Source organism: Ammospiza nelsoni, chromosome 3 (genome assembly GCF_027579445.1).
Source record: "Ammospiza nelsoni isolate bAmmNel1 chromosome 3, bAmmNel1.pri, whole genome shotgun sequence".
Lineage (NCBI taxonomy): Eukaryota > Metazoa > Chordata > Aves > Passeriformes > Passerellidae > Ammospiza > Ammospiza nelsoni.
The window spans coordinates 47,108,933-47,133,233 of record NC_080635.1 but is presented as its reverse complement, the minus strand read 5'-3'; the positions used below and the strand labels follow the sequence as shown (position 1 = coordinate 47,133,233).

At 38.9% G+C, this 24,301-nt stretch overlaps 2 protein-coding genes across 2 annotated transcripts in view; one reads left to right on the top strand and one right to left on the bottom strand.

Annotated features, from left to right (window-relative positions):
* Positions 1-4,807, top strand: part of GREM2 (gremlin 2, DAN family BMP antagonist) — a 40,861-nt gene extending 36,054 nt beyond the window's left edge. Inside the window, exon 2 of the mRNA XM_059469579.1 lies at positions 1,938-4,807. Coding sequence (XP_059325562.1) covers positions 1,939-2,445 — 507 coding nt within the window. The 5' untranslated portion in view covers position 1,938 and the 3' untranslated portion in view covers positions 2,446-4,807. The remainder of the gene's footprint in view (positions 1-1,937) is intronic.
* A 3,095-nt stretch (positions 4,808-7,902) lies between these two features.
* The window catches only part of FMN2 (formin 2), a 154,360-nt gene continuing 137,961 nt past the window's right edge, over positions 7,903-24,301 (bottom strand). Inside the window, exons 18-19 of the mRNA XM_059469064.1 lie at positions 11,368-11,449; positions 7,903-9,979 (exon numbers count right to left, since the gene is read on the bottom strand). Coding sequence (XP_059325047.1) covers positions 9,953-9,979; positions 11,368-11,449 — 109 coding nt within the window. The 3' untranslated portion in view covers positions 7,903-9,952. The remainder of the gene's footprint in view (positions 9,980-11,367; positions 11,450-24,301) is intronic.

The following is a 24,301-nucleotide window of genomic DNA, read 5'->3' as shown; positions in this document are numbered from 1 at the left end:
CATGGAACACTATATTCAACTGAAACTAATTACCTGATTAGGTTTTGGCCTGGCTGTGTGGGTTGACATCCAGTGGACTTGGCGACAATACCTGCCTGTAAAGCCAAGTCTAGTCTTGCTTCGTTTAAAGACCTTGGACAAAACTTCTGGACTTGCATGATGAATGCTAAGCAGTGTGAAAATAGGCCACTGATTTAAAGTACCCATGGCTACACTGGGTGTTCAGTGGGGAGATGGCATGGTTGCAGATAAATGAACTTTTTTGTAGTTTAGAAGCACTGATTTCCATTTAAAGGTGGCTCTCTTTCAAGCATACACTTGGGTGATATTTAACTCTGCATCAGAACATCCTCTGTTTACAGCTATACGATTGGCACTTTTGTTTCCTTCAGCACTTCAGGCTTCTCCCCTTAGAAACTTACCCCAGGTCTGACATTGAGATCTTGTAGACTTAGAAAATAACCTTAAGCAATGTCATCTATCTGGTAGAGTAGTTCCTTTTCTTTATCTGCACAGAAGTTAAACATGTTAGGTCTGCTTTATTAGGTGAGAGGCATTTGTTACTGCTATTCTTGTCTTCTTTTGCACCTTTACTACAAACACTTTTTTGATCTTTTGGTGTCACTGTTTGGAAAGTGGCATGTTTTCCAGATGACCTGTGCAACATCCTGAACATTAGACATTAGACACACTAATTACTGGTGTGATGGTAGTTTTTTGCCTAGGTATCTCTCTAAAGGAAAAAAAAATAAAATCATTCCAATGATTAAAATCATTGGAAGGGATTGAAGCTTTACTGTGAGGAGAGGGGTAAGTCTATCTTCTGTACACTATAAAAATATTCAGTCAGAATAAAGAAAGATTTGGATGGGAAGCTTCTGTGCACCCACTTCTGGCACTGAAGAGCCCCTTTGTTCTCTTTTCCCAGGGAGACTGGTATGAAATGAACTGCCAAATGAGCAGTTCACTAGTGAGACTTTATAAGGAAATTTAGTACACCTAGTCTGATGTTTTGGAAGCACATTGAGACCCATTACTAAAATGAAGAATTGGACAAGAGCTGGCAAGAGATGCTCCACAGAACAAGAATACGTAATAGACAACCATAGAAAAAATATTTTTGCCATCTGGCTGACTATTTTAACTTAGCAACAAGCTTATGCTCTAACCTATTCCTTAAAATCTAAAATAAATATTGAATCCTCTCATGTTTACAAACCTTCTTAAACCATTTTCCCAAGAGGCCTTGCATTTGTGAAGTTCTCTAAGTTGTGTTTAAGCATTTCCTCTTACTGCAAAAATAAATCCATCAAGGTTTTGGCCTCATACAAAGACAACAAATACAAGCCTGTAAGTGCCATAAGAGCCCTAAGAAACTTAAGAAGCAATTTAAAATAATAAAACTAATTTTTTGGACACCCCCTGCTACTTCTGTGGAGAATGAGGCTGGGCTGGGACTTGGGGGCTAAAGACACATGGGTGTGCACTTTGTGTAACCTGGTATTCACTTCCCCTCTCCCCTGCCATCCCAAATCAACTCTCACCATCTTGGCAAGAGTTTCTAGAGCCTTTGCTAGCCAGGAGTTTGCCCAGCTGTTTGGCCCAGGATTTCACAGAGAAGGAGGAAACATTTCTGGCTGAAGCTTTTGTAAAACCACCACTTCAACCACCAAAGCATCAAAGTCCCTGTGGAGAGAAAACAAGTAGTTGGAAAGTTTGGGGAGGGGTGAGGGGGAGCAGCGTGACTTTCCAAAGGGCCTGGCCTCTTCCTGATAAGTAATCACCGTAGAATAGAGCTAATCTAGGAAAAGTGATGGGATTATAAAGACGATAAGATCTCCACTTCTTCTAAAAGAATGCGTGAAGTACCAACTCCATTCCATTTCTGTGGTTTGAAAATATGTTTCTGCTAACAGTGCCTTGTGCTGCCTTTGCAGGATGGTTTGGAAATTTGCCCTGTCCGTTCTTCTGATGGCAGCACTGGTCCGAGTGTCGGAGGCCAAGAAGAGCCGCCCCGCAGGTGCCATTCCCTCCCCGTACAAAGGCAGCAGCAGCAACCACTCGGAGCGGAGGCAGCAGCTGAACAAGGAGGTGCTGGCCTCCAGCCAGGAGGCTCTGGTGGTCACCGAGAGGAAGTACCTCAAGAGCGACTGGTGCAAGACGCAGCCGCTGCGGCAGACGGTCAGCGAGGAGGGCTGCATCAGCCGCACCATCATCAACCGCTTCTGCTACGGGCAGTGCAACTCCTTCTACATCCCACGGCACGTGAAGAAGGAGGAGGAGTCCTTCCAGTCCTGCGCCTTCTGCAAGCCACACAAGGTCACCTCTTCGACCGTGCAGCTGGAGTGCCCCGAGCTGGACCCACCGTTCCGACTCAAGAAAATTCAGAAGGTCAAGCAGTGCCGGTGCATGTCTGTGAATCTGAACAGCTCAGGCAAACTGTGAGAACAGGCACGTAGCTGCTGCTTGGTGTTGTCTCCATCAGCTTTACTGCTGCCTCTCCCCTCCCACTGAGCGGACTGTCCATTTCGTTGGTTTGTTTCTTGTTTTCCTTTTTTTTTTTTTTTGGTGTTTTGTTTTCTTTCAGGAGGCATCTCTCCAGCAAGGAAAGGCTCCTTGTCACTTGCCTACTGGAATAACGCTTTATAACCAGCTGTATTAGGCACTTCACCATAAAGTTTCATTGTATTTTAAATATCATCTGGCAGTTGAATCTTCTGGAGTGGAGCAGGCTCACAGAAGTTGGGACTGATCATCTAAGTGACCAGTTGGCTGAATCCAGCATTAAATGTTTCCACTGTGTGGAGTAAAGCCCTCTGCCCTACACTCCAGTTCCCTCCACAAGCTGAGAACGCCTTCCCCGTGCTTTGGTCTGGAGCTTGCTTCTCTCACTTGGAAGTGCTGGGGTGCTGCCCAGGACTGAGGGACACAGATGAGGGAGAGTAATGAGGAGTAATGTGTGAAAAGCAAGTGAGACTTTCCGATGAGGCTCCTCTCCTTAAGACAGCTCCAATTGTGCAATGACAAATGATTCTGGGCTTGTTGTCTGAGCGGCAGATCAGAAGCAAGGGGAAGAGGGTGAGGCGCTGGGTCAGCCACGGTGACCACAGAGCAGACTGAGGGTGGGTTCTGATGCTGTTGTGGTTAGAGTATATTGAACACATGGCCTCAGCAGCAGTGTTTATTTTGTAACCTAGCTATAGTAAACAGCTGTTTAAAGTATTACAGACCTAGCCATGTATATTTTTCTTGTGGCAGAGTATGCCAGCGATTAAAATATGTTAAGAGACTCGGTTGCTAGGTTGGCTGCCTGGCTTAAAATGGACATGGTTTTACTATGCTTTTGGTAGGTTTTTGTATGTTAGATATGTGTGTGTGTGTTTCTTACTCCAAAAAGGACAGCATCCATTTATTACCTTACATTTATGCCTGCTCAAACCACGGGAGGTATAAGGGTAGTTGGAGAGAATGTTTAAGGGAATGATGTGTCCCCAAAGGTATAAAAGCACTGTCACACAAAGGACAAAGTTTGGTCATTGCTGGACTGAATACAAAAGCTACATAGGTGTCATCAAGTTTTGGGAGTGGTGTCCCTCCCATGATTGGAAACCATGCTAATGTGTTAGTGTTAAAGGACAAATGCCTCAATCAGTGCTGGTGGAATGGGTCACAGCTGTGGGAGCAGGGAGAGAGTAAGTTGTAATTGCTACACTATTGGTGGTCCACTCAGTTTTTGAGACCTGCACAATAAGTGTTGGTGAACACTTGCAGTTCATGTTAAATCATACTATGTTGTTATTCAGTTGATGGAGTTCAACATTTGTCCTGTATATCCCATTTGTTACAGTTCTGACTTGTATTAGTCCCAGCTGCATTGAAATCCTGTCTCAAATCAGCCCCTTCCCCCAAACCAAAGCCAGGGCACACGCAGTTGTCTGGAGCTTACAAATTAAAGACGACACGCCGACTCCCTGTGCCTGTCACACTGCTGAGCATCTGCAGCCTGCTGCCGAGCCCTCCCCAGCAGCCTCTGTGCATGCAGCCACTTCAAGGGGTCAACGTGTTCAGCACTGTCACCAGCCAGCCGGGGCTTCAGAGCCACAGCTCCCCGTTATGTGACACAGGCCTCCCTAAGAGGCTTTGAGGACTGATCTCCACAGGAGCCCCAAGCGGTTTACAGGGGCTGCCGTGGCCAGGGGGAGGTTGCTCGGCTCTGGCAGCCCTGTTACACGAACAGACGTCGCTTTTCTGCTCTGACCTTCCAACGTGTCACAAGTGCACAGGGAGACTCCTGGTGCAGGGAATGCTTTAGGCTTTAGGGGCTGCTGCTGCTGCCCTGTGGCATCGCACCAGCCCCAGGATGGGCACAAGTCAGACTCGGTCAGTCTTGAGAGTGTGGGTGTGGGTGGGGTGCAGATGGGGAAGGTGGCAATATAGTCTACTAAGACTCTGGGGATCTCAGTCTTCACCTGAAAGGAATCAACTGAAAGTCAGACACTTTGGACCAGAGCGAGAAAAGCACCCTAGTAAATTCACTTAAGAAAAACGTGCAAGAATCTTTACCTTTAAGCTATGCCCTGCCTGGGTTTTTCACCAGTTTGCAATATGAATATGCTGCAGCTTAAAGCTCCTTCTAGGAGCTGTGTTTATGTAAAAAACTGAGTTGAGCTTGTAATGGTTAAAACTGTATTTAATTCTTGTTTTATAAATGAAAACAAAAAATGAAGAAATGCTTTAAGTATAATGTAATTATTTTATAGGTCAACTATTAAATTATAGATTAAATAATAAAGCTACTCTAGGGTTATATGGCATCCAGGTGTTTTGCTTCAACAGTTTGTGTCGAACTGCTCTCTAACCAGCTTCCTTTTCACCCTCCCAAATATAGGTGAATGATGGCTCACCCTGACAGGTTGGGAAAACCTAACTACTTCTCCCCTTGTTTCCCACTCCCCTCAGAAGTACCTGGAAGGCAAGAGGGAAAAATAAAATGCATTATTCTTAGATTCTGGAGTTGATTTTGCATGCACATATTCTGGGTTTTTTGGTAAACTGACGAACAAAGCTCCAGCACTAGCTGAAACACTGCCATCATTTGCCATAAGAGGAGTAACTGGCCTAAATAATTTTGTTTAAAATATATACAGATCCTTATGTAACAGGCACTGAAGTACTCATAAGGGAAAAAAAAAGTTATATCCTAAGATATAGGTGAGTTTTAGTTGTTGCTGTCAGCTCTTGAATAAGTTCAACATACGGCAGTACAAACATGGGGTACTATTTTGGGGCTTGTGGTGTTTTTCCCCTACCAGCCCAGAGATAACTCAGTTTCTTAAGGGAAAATTTCTGTGTGGGAAGGGAGCTGTCACATTGATTGATGAGCCTCCGTGTGACCAGAAGAGATGCCTTGATGGGTCTTGAAAGAAGCAGAACCTAGACCACAGCTAGCAAGGGAGGGCTCGTTCCTTTATGGCACTGTGCTTGTAGGAGCCCTTTGCTGTCTTACCTTCCCTGTCTCTTGCCCAAATCTTCTCACAGTTCAGTGTTTGGAGACATTTTTTTAGTAGCTGTTGCTTTAGAGAATGAGTGTTTTGCTTTGCCTTAGCTTCCTAGATGTGGGCAGGCTCCCTGCTCAGACCTCCCAAGCACCTCTGTCCCTTGGCTCAAAGGGAGCTCAGCCGTCACCTCCTCGAATGCCCCTCTCTCATTCCCACCATCTCTTGGCCCAGCTTTGCAGGTCATGGATGGCCCAGCACCCACCTGAACCTCTGCTGCTTGAGGCACAGCCCAGACTCCAGCTCCAGTTCTCTGTCTGTTGCTGCCCAGCTGTTGAACCATCATTGTACCAGAGGCATACTCTGTGATCCAAAAATCTCCCACGCGTGGAAGCAACCCAAGAACAAGGCGAATCTCTCTGAGTAGATGGAAAAGCTGTAGGTCAGACAGATGCAGTTACTTCTTAAAGTGGACAAGTGCTACAGGACAGGGAAATGCAGGAAGACAGTACATGTTAAGCTCAACCACAATTGAGCTGCCATGTTGGCAGCGCCCCAGTTTGGGGTGGGTGGCAAGTGAAGTTTTTAAGATGGTAAATTTGACCAGCAGCTGGGAATAAATGAGATAACAGTGTTGATGCAATAGGGACTCTTTATGTTCAGAAACACAGCATTTTTACAGCATTTTTTTGAGGCAATGGACTTATCCCTGGATGCTCTTATAAGAAGAATATCAGATACAGGAACAGATGGGTCAGTTTTAAGCAAGAGAATAACTCAGAGAACCTGTTCTGTAATGAGAATCCTCTTGATGGGTGGCAGACATGAATGGTATTGGGGCATAGTTTTCTCTTTTCTCCCTTTTCTGACTTGTTTACACTTTATTCAGAAAAAACTCAGCTTCATCAGTTTTTGCTGATTCTGTCCATAGTAGTTTCAAATTATTGTAACTGAAGTAACTAGTATAGTGGATTTGTCACAAATTTGGCTTTGCTTTTAAACTAGAGGCTGCAACAAAATAATTGCAACACAACGACTTGCTATATGTTCTCTCAATGAAATTAGTATTTGCTTCCAACTTTTTAAACTGATCACTGAAAAACTGGGCAAGAAAAAAAGTCAGTCTGTGGAAGATCCCTCTAATTATTATTCCCACTGCCCCAGCTGGTTAATACTTAACTAAGTTTTGGAAGTGTTTTGGGATGATGAAAGGTGCTACAAAAAAAGCTAAGCCACTACAGTGTCACGACGTGACAAAGTGCCATGCTTCTGAAAGGGCTTTAATTGGCAGGCAAAACAACATGAATCCTCTTAGCTCCTCATAAAAAACCAAATTGTTCTGCCAGCATGTCACATCTGCTGCTCAGGTATGAAAGTCCTTTTGCTGCTGCATTTAAGTAACAGTGAACAATATGTGGTGTTAGCAATCAACAAAGGCTCAGAATTTTGTCTGTGAGGGGCAATACTTCAGTGTAGAGTGCTTGATGTTGCAGTAAAGAGGGGGATGGCAGTAAATGAGGGGAGAGGAGGCCAATGGGGGGTTCCTATCTTTTTTTTAAAAAACCCAAAACAAACAAAAGAGCATTGGTCAAGAATTCTGTAAAAAGTTGAGTATGCTGCTAAAAACAAAGAGCAGAAGTGAAACTTGTGCTGTGAGAACATTCCCTTTGGATGTTCTGTGGGTTAGCTGTGGTGCTGCACATAGTGGGCTACTTTGCATGGAGGTTTGGGATAGGTTGGAGAGGAGCTGTGTAAAAGGGAGACATTGTTCTATCAAATAGGCTGTGTCTGAGTAAAATGAAAGAAAAATCCTTGTAGCAGCATGTGTCGTAAGATCATAATACAGTTCCATCAGCTGCAGTCAACCTTTGACATTTCAGAAAGAGAGAGCCTTGAGGTAACTTTTATCATCCATGCTGCAGATCCTGTAGAAAGGGTATGTATGTGACAAATTTAAGAGGTTGCTGAACCTTTTAGGAGGTTGCTAAAACACTTGTATATATAAAAAAGGATTATAATATGCAGATTAACTTCTCAATGCATGCATGTTTTTACCTTACCAGCAATTTCATGAGACTGTTAAATCAGCAATGTAGTAGGACCAGGTTACAAACCTGAGCCAAATGTAAGACTGGGAGGCATTCACAAGCTGGAGAAGTGAGTTTTACATAGTCTCCTTGGGTAAAGAAGCTGGAGGTCTCACTACCATCACCTGGGGAAAAGGTAGTATATCCACATAACTGGGAATTACTGTCACTACCCTTCCAAAAGGCAAGCAAAGAGAAGTCTTACTTCCTCTGCTGTCTTCACAAAGGCTGTTGTTCCTTGATCATGGGAGCCAGAATGGTGCTTAGGGAGCAAATAGTTTGTAGCACACTACAGCATAGCCAGAGAGTGACAAGGGAAGGTAATTATTTCATTATTATTCCTTTTATTTTCTTATAAATTAACATTCTAAAAAAATTGGAATAGAAACACTAAATACAGTATTGCACATAGTGATCTTTGTTAGATGATCTATTATTTCATTTAGTATAGTAATATACATACTGTAGGTACTGAAGAGAACAGGAAGGCTACAAATGAAAACATGCTACTGTATCCTTGCACTTAGGAGCAAAGTTAGGAGGAAAAGACTATTGTTTACATAAATACAAACATGGATTTGAATCAGTGCCATTAAAATAGCTTTACTCTTTGAAGTTTTTTTTCCATAAGTTAGTCGTAACAGCAAATAATCTCGTTTTCTCTTCCCCGTCAACACAAAATTTTAGAATTCCATTCTTGGTAATTTATATCCCTGCCAGAAATTACTGCTAGTACAGATTTTCACATAGGTTTATCAGCAACAGGAGACTTGCTTTTCACACAGTGAAAAAAACCATCTTTTCTAGTGCTTGGTATATGTGAAGAATAACAGATTCCTGAGGTCATATTTTGCACTTCCTTTCATGACACCCTGTAGAGTATATTAGCCTCTGAACAGCTCGGAATGTCTCTTGATGTGCTAGATTAGACAGGGAATGATGCAACCCAGCAGGTTAGAGCTCATTTGCTTTACCCTGGTGTCTTTTAGGCTCCAAAGCTGTGAGCAACGTGCATCCAACTGAGCTGCACACACGGTCTGCTTTCAGGAAAAATTAGCTTAGAAAGAAAAACGTTGTCAATCAAGCTGATTGGTTTAGGGCTAATAAATAAGGACTGGAGGAAGGGGTTGTTATCAGTTGATTAGTCCAAAACTGATACGGCAAATTCTGGATTGCAAAAAGGAAGTAAGCACGTGGTCTAAAATGGAAGCCCTAAGTAATATATTTCAATCATTAACCTCTTATTCAGGGACACCGAAAGCCTGGAGGAAATGTCTATAATTCTGTTAAGTGTGAAATTGATGTCAATTAGTTGGTAGTCTATGTTCTGTCACTAGAATTGGCTACTGTTTTCCATAAATGTTGTCTCCATGTGCATCTTTTAATAGCTCTCTAAAGGAGTTTTAAATTAACTGTAAAGCTAATTCCAGAAGGGAAGTCATGTACATGTGGCCAAAAGCCTGACTTAAGTGATCAGCAGTTAAAACTATACTATATCTTCTAAAGTTCATGTAAAAGTATTAGCTGCTTTATATATTAACAAACTATAATAGCCAAATCTCTCATACTCTCTATCATACTTCTGTGCTTTTCTGTATTTTTCTGCTTTTTTTTTTTTTTTGCTTTTTTTTTTTTGCTTTTTTAGTGCTGGATTTCTGACCCCCATACCACCTGGCATTCACTATCTGGCAGAAGATGAAGTAAAAGTATGCTGCCTTATCGATTTTAAACATAGTTACAGTAAACATCTTGTTCCACAAATATTTAGTCATGGAGGGCAACCAAACAAGTTGGGAAAGCATTGATTATACTGTATAAACAGCACTTAACAATTCAAAATACAAACTACAAATGCCAACATGAAACGGATACAAACAATTCACTAGGAGTAACATTTCTTTCCCTAAACTAAGTGCAGTGCCATGAAGTATTTGTCAGATGTTGCCAGTAGGAATGGAAATGTTTTACTGTACCAAGTAGCATTCTTATGAAGTTCAACTTAATGCAATTTTCAGCATGTTCAGAACTGATGCAGATACCACTTTTTATGCATGCTGACTTGTCCTATTTGTAATATACCATACACTTTACAAAATACCATTTTTGAGTGGCAAAGGAGATACAGAGTACAGGGAAGGTGTTTCAAGTCCATACCTAGTCTATTTCTGGGCACTCCAATAAAGTGATTACATTTGTGAATGAATGCACAATAACACATCAGTTGGTGGAAAACTAGAGAACAAAACGCAAATTTTAAAAGGTCAACGAAGCAAATGATCAGGATGATGTAGTTTCCTTCCCTCTCACTCCCCACCCACAGGCATGTTGAATTTTGGTAACCAGGTAACAATGGCTTTTGAATTTCTTCTCTCAGATTTTCATACTTATCTTTGCTTTCTGAAAAATAAAAGAAAATTTAAAAATAAGGACAAAATTTGAGTGTACACAAAGCCAACTTACACAAATATGAAAAGCATAAGAAATGCATAGGCAAATGCTAGATTATATTTACTGTAGCACTGACTTCACAAACTTTGAAGCTAGAACTGAAGTAGACTACAGCTATGCACTGCTTGTGAAATATTTTTGTTTACTTTCCTGTTCACTCATCAAATTTTCACTAATACTGAAGGTCCCTGTTTCAGTGCAAATAAGAATGATAATTAAACAAATAGTTATTTCCTAAAAGAAATCTCTCAATGTCTTCATATAGAGCAGTATGTAAGTTAGATGGAGAACTCCCAAAAAATGTTATTTTGGTTTTTTTTTTTAAATAAAATGTTGATCTGCTTTTAAGTAAAATTGATAAAATGTAGTTTATAACTCCTTACCAAGCTAGCAATCAATTTACATTTCTTGTGGCACTAGCTACAATCAACTCTCTCTAAACATTCAAAATAAGTAACAATAAATGCAATATTATTGCTTCCTGTATCAAATTATATTAGTTGGAATACAGCAAATTACCTCATGCTTCATTTACAAGATGTGTCACAGATTATATGACTACACAGCTATGACTACAAAGCATGTAAGAATTAAGTCATGTCTTGGGGTGGTGGGGAGCAGAGGACACAGAGAGGGACACAGACGCATGAAAAAAATCTTCTAATATTTTTCAAACAAAAATGATGGCCAGTTTCTATAGTTATGAGGTAAATGTGAGGTACCAGAATAATTTTTCTGTAAAATCAGTCATGATCCTTACAACGGTTAGGCAATCATAGGGGAAAAGTTTCATTAAATGACCAGAATTACTTGTCTATTATCACTGAAGTTATTTATTTGTTTTCAAAAGAATGGTGAAAGCACAGTATTATCTCTTTCTAGTGTTTCTATTCCAAACAAATCCATATCAGTGGATCAGAAAACACTGTATTTGATACAGTGATCCAGCTTGAAAAATGTGTAACTATCAAAATTCTTCCTTTAATGCTGTATCTGTAGAAAAGAGAATGAATACAAACAGAATAAGCTGGAAGACCAAAATTGCCTTTCTGCCTTCTATGTGCATCCTACACCAAGACTGGGAAGAACACAAATTGGCACAGTGGGGCAATAATAAACTGGTCTTGCTTGTGCTACACCTATTTTGTGGAGTAATGTTCATAGGCAGACTTCAAATTTGTTAATTTAACACCTTTAAGAAAAATGTTAAACGTTAAAGAAAAAAAAAAAACAACCCAACAAAAAACATAGATCAAGAATAACCTACCTATAAAATGCAAAGAGAAAAAGATGAAACAAGTGATATAGACAGAAGCACTGCTACAAATTTTACTTACAATTCCAGAGTCATGTTTTGGTCTAATATTGTACAGTGACTTCCCCTTTTTCTGCCTGCACACTTCCTCTGCTTCTTTGACTCTGAAGAGAGAAAAATCTATAAATACTCCTGTACACCAACAACATTTACAAAACAATGCAGTATAAAACTTAAAAGTTAAGGCTTGAGGACACAAGTGGATAACTTTATTCTCCATATATTCATTAGCATGCTCCACAAAATAGTTCTTGCACTTCAGGGCTGCTGCAGCCATACCCGGCACTTACATAGACAGGCATAACCAATTGAATAATCAATTCTAGTTACAAAAGCAATCAGTACTTACTGCAGCTGAAGCTTCAAATGTATGAGGGTTTAAAATACACTGGATGATATGAAGCTTACATTTGAGAGCATTCATACACATATTGCTAAGAAAATTACTTTTCTTTTTTCACTGTTTAAAATACTTCTTCATCTATGCCAACCCTCAGTACTTCAATTACAGTTTAAACAAAGTTTGTCACTAAGCTATATTCCCCTCCACCCATTTTTGTTTGTATTTAAAATGGCAAAATAGCTTAACCTAAATTTCCAGTCTTTACTCTCAAACTTTAAAAAACAAAAAAAGGAAAATTTCTATGGAACACAATGTTTAACCCAAGGTGATGCATGTGATTGCACGCATCTCTCTAATTCCAAAGCTGAGGAACCTCAAGGCTTACGTGACCACTGGGGAGGAAAGCACTTTGGCTGCTTGGATTTAAAGAGAGGAGGAGGTTCTAAAAGCAAGGGTCTACTTAGTGCTCCCTGACATGGCAAACAGTACCAAATTAGGACCTTGTGAAAGGCCACCACATTTTTGGTGAGAGAAACATCCTTTTTCATCATGCAGATAGAAAACAAACTGTGAAAGGCAGAGGACTAGACTCAGACTGGGAGCCTGCCAGAATCCAGCTAATGAGTTCAATGTCACATTGTAAAATGTTTCTTTACAATTTTCACTCATTTTATTTGATATATAAAATGAGTGAAAATTGTAAACACACATGATTGCTGGAACACTGATAATACATATTTTTGTTATGAATTCTCTGAGCTGCAGACTTAGATAAACACTCTCTATAAGAGAACATTAAATCATGTGAGATCTTTAATTTTTTTTAATAAGAAATGAGATTTTTTTTTATAAATAAGAAAGTAGAAAACAAAAATGCAAATCCCATATTGGCTTGATCTTGCTGAAAATATGGACTTGAGATGGCACTTAGTCTAACTTTTCACCATTATCCAAGACTGAAAAAAGAAACAACAGTTGAATGATATTAAGAAATCATATATCCTTGGCTGGTTCGTTGCAGTTCATCTCCAGACCACTAGTATGCCTGTTATGTCACTGAGACTACACACTGAGAATCCAACTTTGTGTTACTGTTATTTTTGAATATTTTTGTGTGTGTGATAAGGGCCAAAATTTTGAAAACAAAACTCCAACTCAGTCTGCTAAGCACATTAAAAAAAAAACCCTTCATATTCATCTCTACTTTATTCTACTTCACCAGACACGCCTTGTTCTTTTCATAAATTTCAAGTTGATACATTCCAAAATTAATTTAAATGTCAGCTGTTTTCCAGCACTTCTACAACCTGCCCTCTTTAATGGCCTTGTATATGTTGTTAGTGTAGGGAGACCTTCATGTGCACAGGTCCGGGGGAAAAAACGTTTTGAAACCTCTTATTTCAAGCTGTAATGCTTTCTCTCTGACTGCAAATCAGACAGAATGCAGCATAATCTAGAACAAAAATGTCAAGCAGCCAAGTAATTCACCTTCAAAATGTATACAAGTAGATTCAGTAAAAGAGGCAGCCAAAATGTGGTGATAGCTTCAAACAGAAAATTATGGAAATGATGCTGAATGGAGAAAAATTCAAAGACATTTTCTTTTCTCTATAACAATTTTTCTTCTGCTTCATGTCTACTTTTCTCCAAAGGAGGAAAAAATATCTGTGACAATGATCTTCCCACGATCTTTTCTAAACATTCAGACACATTCCAACCTATCAATGGCCACTCTTACGAAGTCAGATATAAAATAGCAAATCTATCATATAATTTCCTCTTTTTCAAATACAAGAACAGTTGGCTCCCCTCACTGTAGACATAATTTAAATAACAAAACAAAATCTTACATGTGTGTAAATTAGTACCAAACCCCTGTATGTGTACAGGGGCTATACAAGTACTATTGAGTTTATCAAAATGACTGTTTTATCAAAGCAGTGGAATATGTGCAGGTATTCAGACTACTCAACATGCAAATGGCAGCATATGCAACGTAAAAAAAAACTATTTAACAAATCAGTTCTCACTGATCTAGATGTTATTCTTGGGAAATGCCAGGGAATCTTCAACTCCAGTCTTTGTCCCACCTAAACATCTCCCTTCCAGGTTGGATTCCTAACTGCCTGCTAAGGTCATGAGACAACACAGCTCCCTGTAGGTCTCATGTTAATTCAAAACAAAAATCCTCACACAGCAAGGAACCCTTGATAATGCAGCTCTTTTCTAAAGAACCAGGTCCCATTAAGTGTCACTGTCAGTGCAAAAGGTTAATAACATGCCACCCTGTGAAGGAGGAAGTCAAAACTTCTGCGTCCCTGAGATAGCCCTGCAAAAAATGATCCACAACCTCCAGACTGATAAGTGACAATTTTAAGGTTGTGTTTCCCAAATTTCCAGTGTTATGTAAGAGGTGCTGGTCTCAATAGTATGGTTGCGGTTCTCAAGGTTTTGGGAGCTTTATGAAATTCCTTGGAGTTTGAGCTTATTTATTCATACCAAGGGAAATACAGAAGATGAGAAGCATGACTCCCTAATGCACTTAAGGCTGAGAGCAAGCAACCACTCAGTTCCAAGCATATCCCTGACTCACTGTGTGGGTTTGGGACAGTCCACAGCCTCCTGGCTTGCATCCTGCTCTCTGCGCAGGAAGCTCCAAGTGGTTGGACAGAGACTCAGTGAAGCCCATGTGACCCATACATATGCTTCTTCAGCAAGAAATGCCCTGAGAAATGCAAAGATAGCACACCAAAGGCTCATTTCAAGGAGGTTTAGTTTATGACCATATTAAATCTGGAAGCATGGAGAACTGTGTAAATCTACAGCTATATTTAAAAAAGAAAAGCTAGCAGACTGGTGAAATAGAGTCAAAGGCAACTATTAGCCTTCCACAGGGCCAAATCATAAACCAGTGATTGTGGTTAGCAATTTTGACAGTGTGCAAATATATTTTGTGAAGGCTGATCATTCAGCTTAATTAAGATTTGATTAAATGTAAAATTAAAATAACTTAATCCTTCTGGAAGAGGAAAAGGATGTGTTTTGTAGGAGCATCAGCAACATTTAAACTGTGTGACCTGGAGAAGCAGATAAAAGGTTACATTTGAAGTAAGGGCAATAGTCTTAGTCCAGCTGGAAAATAATTACCACTGGCAAGTTTCTGTCATCTCTATTGGCCACAAATGTTTTTTTTCATCTTTCCATGAAACTAACAAGATTTAGGCAAAAGCACATTGCTTGCCAGCTCATGGCTGGTTCAAGCCATATTTCTCTCAATGGCAAGCAAATCCCTGTGTACCTTCCTCTTGCTCAGGCTTTTCCTGCACTACTTCCCACTGACTTCAGTGGCCCCCTGATCAGCACAGAGGTGCAAGACAATAATCTAAGACAAAAAAGTGCAAAAATTGCCTGAACACTACTGATTGTGGGTTAACTCAACTATGGTGAGTTAATAGACCTTTATGAAGAAACTAATGGACCTAATTCAATAATGGGAGGAGGAAAAAAGGATTTTTGGAGAAAACAGCACAAGACTTCCAACAGTCACAAAAGGAAAAGCAACAGAAACACAACAACATATTTCCAAGCTCCAGTCCAAAATGACACTACCACTGTGCCAATTCAAAGCTCAAAGAGCAAAAAAACAGTTAAAAAGATATTCCTAGGAAAGGGGTAGGTATTCAATTGTCAGGCCTTCTGTGGAAAAATAGGCTGCCACTGGGGAGACTGTGGAAGAAAAGTCTGAGGAAGGTGAGTGTTCCCCAGTTCCTGAGAATTATAACCCTTAAGCAAAGCAGGCATGTGATAGATTGATTTATTGTTCAGAAAATCTGTTTTTACTTAAACTATTTAGTTCTTCACTACTAATACTTTTCTGTTAGAGAAACTTTCGCTCCCCTCACAGAGCCAGCACTCTCAACAGCAACCAAATCCTCAGAAGCAGGACAGGCCTTTCAGGCATGATCTGAGAGTGAGAGAGGAAGATGGAGGGGGAAAAGACATGGTGCGCTCTTAGAGAAGCCGGGTGGTATCCCTAATTTCCTAAGTGTGGGGGGAATGACTTGCAAGCTTGCAGTGTGCTAAACTTTGCTAAACTGATGCTCAAACTGTCCCACCTCATACTTTACAACCACTTCTCAAAATCACTTTGTTTCAGCAAAATTACTTTGGTTCATTTACTATCAATCCCTGTCCCATTTTATGCCAATTCTGGCTCAAACTGAGCATATTAGTTTGACAGAAAAAATAACATCAGCTGATATTATTTTTAGCAATTTTTGCCTCTTATTCTTTTCCCAAGTATTTTCTTGATTTTGTCATAGTGAGCACATAATTCTACAAAAACTAGAGTTCTCAGCCTAGACAACCAACGAGTTGAAGTCTCACTGTAGTAATCTGAAGAGCAGAGTTATTCAAGCCCAGGACAGATTCTATAAATACTTAAGAGCGCTCATCACTTGAATCTCCTTAAATAATAGATTTAGCTAAAGCATTTTTCCCATTGTTTCAGAAAGAATATACTTCCAAATAGCCCCAACAATAAGAAAACATGTAGGGAACATAGAACATTGGGTGATCAGTGGATCTGTTAAAAAAAAAAAAATCTACAAGGGAATGAATAGCCAGTCACTTACAGAGCCTAAGAATTATAGTCTTGAAATCTGCTACTGAGTAAGATTGAGTCTATCAATTGTCACCTGTAACAAAATAGTTTCTTATTTCCATCATAATAAAAACTTTTCTCCATCACTATCATCTCCTTGTACCTCACATTTATTGTGAGACAAACACATAAAAATTATTATTAAGTTTAAAGACAGCCTGTAAGATGAATAAGCAAATTTCACTTCAGCATGCACACAGGAAAAACAAACCAGACATACTTAAAAACCCAAAAGACAGAATGTTTTTATCTACCTTCTAGACCAAAAGCCAGCCTGGCCACAACCTTATCAAGGCTTTGAGACTTTCTGTCATCATTCAATCCATTGAAGGGGTAGCCACTTCCCTGCCACTAAACATTAGTAATTTTGTCTGAAGTATCTGTGGCAGACAGATTCATTTCTTACTGGCTCCATCTAGGCTTGGTCGCCTCACACTTCACTAGCGAGCACAGTGACATGACAAATGTAATCACAGTGAGAGGACTGGAAAGTTGTGCCTTAGATAGCAGAGCTGCTCGCAGAAACTTCCACGATAAACTCAGACACATATTTCTTTTACAGTTGCCAGTATAGTTTATGAAACCCAAAAGACATTTTTCTGCAGATATTCTACATTTTTTAACACAAAACAAGGCTGAGGCCAATACTCTTTATACTACCAAATGCTTATTATCAGTTAAATAAAAGGAGTGTTGCCAAAATATTTTATGTAGCTTTGTCTGGGCTGAATATTGAGTTAAACTTGTTTATAATAATAACAGTACCTTTACATCTAAAAACAAATAAAAAATCCTCCACTAAATTATCGAATGCCAAATGTCTTTCAGATTTCAAGGGCAAAAAACTTTAAAACACTCTCCTTAAACTCTTTCAGGATAATGTTCTTATATTTTATTCATTGACTAAAATATTTAAAATATTTTTTGCTAAGGGAGAAACCAAAACAAAACCCATAATGGAAAATTACAGTTTCCAACATAAAAGTTGAATAAAAAAATGTAGAGCTTTTACTTTCATGCCAATAGGCTTGAAGTGATGAGACAGATATGATTCAGTAACTGACTGCAAAGACTTTATATAGATAAGAAGTACACTGTAATGCACCTGGTGCCCTCAAACAAACTAATGAAACCTAACTTTAGCCTACCAACGGAGTGATAATGTATTAAACTATCCTGACATCCCTGCTAGCTCCTTGCATGGTTAATTCAGGGACCATAAGGCAGACAGTTGCTGTTGGAAAGACACAGTGATTAATCATAATTTTATCCAGAGGACCACAGACAAAGAGATTAAAACATTGTAATCTGGCCACTTAACATAGACAATAATCTGCAGCAGGACCCTGAATAAGATACTTCCTCTGTCAACAACGTAGACATTGGGGAATACATTTAACATTTTTTTCTAGTGTGAATCATGTCAAATGGGTCTAAAATAAAGCTTCAAGGCCAACTGAAATGAAAATTAGACTTTCCCATTTACAGTCTCACTGTGCTTCACCAAACGCTTAAAAATATTCTGAAAGTATTGTAATTCAGAAGTATTTAGTGTTTCCCTTAGTTCTCTCTAGCAATCATACTCTTGATGATCTAGGGTTTCTGCTCTTGTCTATGAAGAGATATACAGATATAAGTAAGTAAAGAGAATACTGTGCAAAACATGATTTAAAGATTATAATTTTAAAATTCAAGAGAATTTCACATTGAAAATGTAATGAAATAGAAGAATTGACCTGTTAAAGAGTGGCTGTGCTTGTAATAAAATGCAAACATACATATCCCCACTTAAATACATTAAATTTTCAGAGTGGCCCGTATTGCAGGCTGTTTCTGGCTACCTTCGGGCAAGATGAAAATCACTTTTCTACAGACTTGACATATCAAGATTGAAATTATGCTAAGAAAAGTTAGTCATCACCTTCCACTGTTTTTCTTGGAACTGAAGCCAGGTTGCTCTCAAAGAAGCTGGCTACATTTGGGCTATTTGATTAGGAAATCTAACAGGAAATAATAGGGAAAGGGAAGAAGACTAGAAGTGAGGTAAAACTGGTTACATAATCAGCAAGCAAAAGAAACAGGAGTGTGAAACTTGGTGTTAGCTGTAAAATGTTTTTAAGCAGAAGATGGGGTAAAAGAAGGCAAAAAGCCAAGTAGAAAAGGATAAGCAAAGTCTTGGTAAACAGACTACATGGAGAAGACAATTCTTAAAGAGAATAAGGAAATATATCCTGGACAGAAGTGTTGCTATAATGGGTATGTTGGGGCTACTACATTGGATAATTGATAGCTACCAAATTGTAGTACAAGCAAATATGAATGAATAGAAGGGATCAGTGAAGAGAAAACAGAAAAAACCTGAAGTCAGCTGGAGAGCCACAACACTAAGAGATCTCCAGTGCATGAGATGGGAAAGTAAGAGGCCTTGAACTTTGCTGCATGAGGTCAAAAGTGCCCATCCATCATCAGGTAACAACTCAAAAATTATTGCAGACATCTTTAGGTTCTTCTCAAGAACATAAGAAAACCCTCTGATATTAGACTATTCCCTATACTGATGGCATGAGACACGCACAGAGCCGTGCACTTACACTTAATGGATGTTGCCACTTGGCCAACTCCATGCACTGGTTTGGCAAACTGCTGGAGAGCAAGGAAGTTCACATCCTTGATAGTTCAGGATCAGTCTGGGTGACAGAAGGTTTTAAGCCTTTGTGAGCATTTCAAATGTTTGGGGGCTGATATTTAATGACAAATGCTGCTTGTTTGTAAAGCGTTACAATGCTTTATTGCACCTCAAATGCCAAAGTGATCCTTTTGCCTGGGAATAAAACCACTAACAAGTATAACAAGTGTAGTGCCTGACAAAAGTTCTGCTTACATTTTTTAATTATATAATTATTTTCACTGGTATACAAGTAATTATTGAATATGCAGCCCCCGCTTTTATCATAGACAAATTCCATTCTTTAATCAAGAGGCAGTGAACAGGAAAAGGTTAAAAAGAGATTGAAAAGATCACATGGTAGAAATAATGGTATCCTGTCCTATCACTACAGCTTTGACTACGACACCCAGTCTGACATTACAGCCATGAAAACAGTCTGTAAACTTTATTATGAAATGATGATTCTTAGCTACCTTCTTTTTATGCAAAATACACATACTAGGATGCAACATGATGTGCCAGCATGGTACAACACCATCACCAGATAGATACTACTGAAGAACCCTTTGCTATTTATGTGAGGGCCATTCTGGAATCCAACCTCACACAAGTCACAAAAATTAGGAAATATTACACATTTGGAACTAGTTTTTTACTAGATCCTTCACTTTGTTTAAGTTTAATATTTGTAAGCACCAGTTGGCTCACAGCTGTAAATGGAAATATTTTTCCTGTCTTATAAAACACAGGATTGCTTGAAAATGTTAGACTAAGGTATTCAAAAGGATTTTCTACCAAAGATCCAGACTGAGAAATGCATCTCCAAATGCTTTTTTTCTCACAAACCTTTCCCTCAAAAGCAATGCTAAGAAATGAAAGTTCTGTTCACCTCCCCCTAACCAAAGTACGATGATCTATTAATTAAAAAAAAAAAAAAACAAACAGAAAAAGTAATTGCCAAAAATGGCCAAGGAAGAAGAAAACAAACCATACATGTTAAGCAACCTCTTTTATCTGGATAGCAAACAGTGTCTTTGTGAGGTACTGCCTCACAGCTAGCTACTGAATCTTTGGTGTGTTTAGGCTTTTTAAAGTAGATTTTTCAGGGCCCATAACAGTATATTCTGATCAGAAAACTATTCAGGTTAACAATTTTGAAATACTCCCAAAAACTGAAGATCCATGTAATCATTCGATCGAATGCCATGTAAAATTGTCTTCTGTTTTGAAATGTCATTATAACTGAGTTGTAAACCCATGCCTACCAGCATGCAGCTCAGTTGGTTAAAGTGTAATAAACACATTGAGATTAAAGCTTCCAAGAGACGTCAGCAAATTTATCTGCCCATGACTACTCACCAACATAACACTTGGAGCTTTCAGTTGGCATTACAGGAGCATGCCAAGCAAAATGTGACCCCACTAAACATACTCCACATGTTCATCATTTCCTTCTCATGTTGCAGTCCATATACATTTTTCTTCTCTTTTCTTCCATCTCTGCATTTCTTTGCAAGTACCTATTCCCATGTCCCTCGATGTCTCACTCTCAAGTCTGACTCACTGGTTCATATTATAAGCGTTAAAAAAATATCCCTTAAATTACTCTGAGAGGACATTGCTCGTGCTATGGGATTTAATGCCCTCCTCTGCAAGCAGAAGTGGCAGCTTACCAATATGCTCCTCACTGTGCAACGTACAGATATCCCATGCCAGACCTTAAATTGCTCAACAGCAAGTTTTAAATCATCCTGCCGAGGAGTCTGTAGGGAGACATACCAGTCTTTCTGCAGAGGGAGATCAATGAGCTGTGGAGACATGCTGGCCAGGAATCTCCCTTTCATCTAGATATACACAGTGTGACACACCAGGTGCCAGCTTAACTGCTATTCTTACGGGAATGGGCAACTTCTGCATTTGAGAGACGAGTGCATTTTTCTGAGTTTATAGATTATTTTTAATGTGTCAAAGATTTATCGTGGGAGTTAAAGGGTTGGATAAAGTCAGCCAAAAGAAATTCTCAAGCTTAGTGTGATGCAAGATATCAGGGACTTACAGAATTTTACCATTGTGTTGATCCTGCTTATGAACTCTCCTCTGCTGGCATCCCTGACACAGCCTCTGCTCAGCAACACAACTTGTTAGTAAAGGCAAGGGCCTTTGTGTACCTTGTACCCACATTTACAGGGCACCTCTGTGTGCCCCTCACTCCTTCCTCCTCCAGCTCTCCCATCTAGAAATACAACTAACTTGGTAAATCTTTGCCAAGATTCACAGGCCCTCTAGAACAGCAAACAGTCTGAAGAGAGGGAAGCACATCCAGAGTTGGAGAGGACTAACAAGTGTAAGCACGTTACTCGCACCCAGAGAAAGGGAAGGGGAACTGCAGCCCTGCACCCAAGCTTCTGCCATATCATTGATCCTTTTCTAGTGAGGTCTGAACTGGTATCTGTGACCTGATGATACTAACATTTGACAGCAATGGAACTTTGAAACCTAAAATTTCCTAAAGGACTCACTGCTTTTTGCTACTGTAATGAGCCAGGGTCTATCTATTCCATGGCCATAAAGAAAAGATGTAGTCCTAAAGATGAATAATTGTTGTCCATAGCAATATGAGATTTTCTGATAAATAACTGCATTTTTGTATCTTAGTTCCAGGACCAGCAGTTGCTTAACTTTTTAATTTTTCAGAATATTTCAAGACTTCCCCCTTGGGATGTTGCTTCATGAGCTCTTTTTATCTTTCATTCTTAGGACAGGATATCTTTTCCTGGTAGGAAAATGGTAGGGTCTGGGCAACAATTCTACAGGCCTTTAATGGATGTCAAGAAAAATAAAAATACTTGCTCTCACAGAAGTACTAGACTGGAATAGCACACTTCAGATTGACTACATCTAACTACAAACGTAAAGAAATGTTTTCAGAAGCTAAAGAAAAGAGATTAATGAGAAAAAGGTTGATACATTTAGAGGTCAGCTCATAAAAGACACTTTTTTTCAAAACAGGAGGGAAAACTAGGCACTTGTAGATTGGTGGTCAGATTGCCTAAGAGTTTTTCTAAGGGGAGACTTGCAGAGCTGTAACTGCAGCTGTATAGATGCATATATATATATATATATAGCTGTATAAATGTATAGATAATAAGGGTGCTAAACAGGAAGCTTGTGAAGTTCAAAATCATACTCTCTCTTTTCAAACAACGTAAAAAAATATTAGGGAAAATATGTCAGCTCTTCTAGTCTTTCTTGCTGATTAAGCACAAAATGCAGGCTACACTAACAGTAAAATTTTCAAGAGTTTGCAAAGTCTGAATGAAAACCATAAACTATGACTGACACATTATAAATATATTTGAAGGACAATGACAACAACATCACAACTGGAAAAAGTCAAAACATGCCCCAATAAGTTTGATTATGGCTCTCCTTTTCTCGTGGGCTTTTCTGGCTTTTATTTTTTCCTTTGGTGGGCTTCTTGTTTATTTTGGATTTTTTTTAAAGTTGCTTAATCAGAAAGTCGTATTTGAAAATTTTCACTTAAAAAGATATATATTTAGGATAGATATATCATCAGAAATGTCAATCTCCACAAAATATCATTAAAAAGTTTATAAACAACCCAATATCAATTTCTGATGGAATGATCTACTTAGCCTTAACTGTGGTGTGACCACAAAACATACTGCTCAGAAAGCCTCTTGGCAGACCTATGCTTTTACTGTAATTTTCAGATGCATTTTTTCTTTTTATTTCTGCTGTATTTAAAATTTTATCATATATAATTTTCCCTAAAGATGGTATTTTCCAGTTCTGCTTTACTTCAAGTGAGAGAACAGTAAAAGCAGTAGAAAACGTCAGAAAAATTAATTGTTTTTAACTTTGCACCATTTTTCTTTTCTCAACTTCTCGTAAGGAAATAGAAAGTCTGACACTTCAATGCTTATCTTTTGCATATAAATGCCTGGCAAACCAATATGCAAGTTGAAATGCCAAGTGAAAAGTGTTTAAAATAAGAAGTGTCTGACTGCTTTTGTTAGAACATACACGCTTAACCTATCACTAAGAAAACATAGTACCACCTATGGAAATACCATATATGAAAATTCTTTGGTTAAATTATTGTAAAAGAATAAGTAAGATGCATATTTGCAGCTACTAAATGAGGAACAGCCTCCATTAGCAGTCCATATGGAAACTGGGATACAAAATATACTAGAAAAATCCAACGCAACCAGAGCTTGATAAAGATGATGAAGCTAAAAAAGAGAAGGGAATAAAGCTATACATTTGACAAATAATTATTGTAAATAAAGTATGTTTCATGAGGCATAAACCTAGTCAATAGCTCACCAAGGTGGCATACCACAGTCTTTGAAAATGTCTCACCATATCTGTCACTTGATTTTGCTGCCAACAAACAATTACAGAAAGTTTCTCTCATCATTACTGTTTTAGCCTGCTCCTCAAATTTATCAGCAGAAAAAACTCCAAGAACATTACCTAAAGGGGAAAATCTACTTTCTTGAAATAATTATTTATATTTTAGTGGCAATAGGCAGTTTTCAGATTTTTGTCGCCTACAGATCTCTTGATCTAGGCCAACATTTTGAAAGCCATCACGATGTACATTCTTACACCTCTGGGCAACATGTGTATTTCCATTGAGATTTTTCTCCTTTGATTTCTCAATACCAAGACACCTTTATAGCACACCATCTTGTCTTTTATTAAGAGAGACAGAAATGCAAAATCAAGAAAAAAAGCCTAAAAGACAGCTTCAGATATCAGGTTGAACTATGATTGGAGAAAAGGCATTTTCTGTGCAAAGGCTTTGGTAAGACAGTTGTTTAACTAAAGAAGATCCTCAATTTTCAGGAAAATTATATATCTTACTTTAAAAACTATTACTCTTACTGCTAATTTGGCCAAAACATTCTAATTCCTATAATGTAATGAAGAGAGCTTCATTTTGCCAGACCTGACACAGCAGCACTGTACCAAAGATCTGAGAGCTGAGTACAACTAGACATCAAAGGTCCCCAAAGTCTAAACCCTGCCTCACCTGAACAAACAGAAATTGAGTGGAAGATTTAAACATGATGAGGCAAGTAAAAGTTAAAATTCAAACAAAAAATCTACTTGTAGGTAGATTTTCAGGATGTATTATTTTTATTCTTAATTTCAGTGACCTCCTGGACTGAAGTTACGCTGTCCTGCCTGTTCCCCTGGGAAAGCCTCCTTCAACTCACCAGTTCCGAGCCCTGGTTTGAACAACAGTT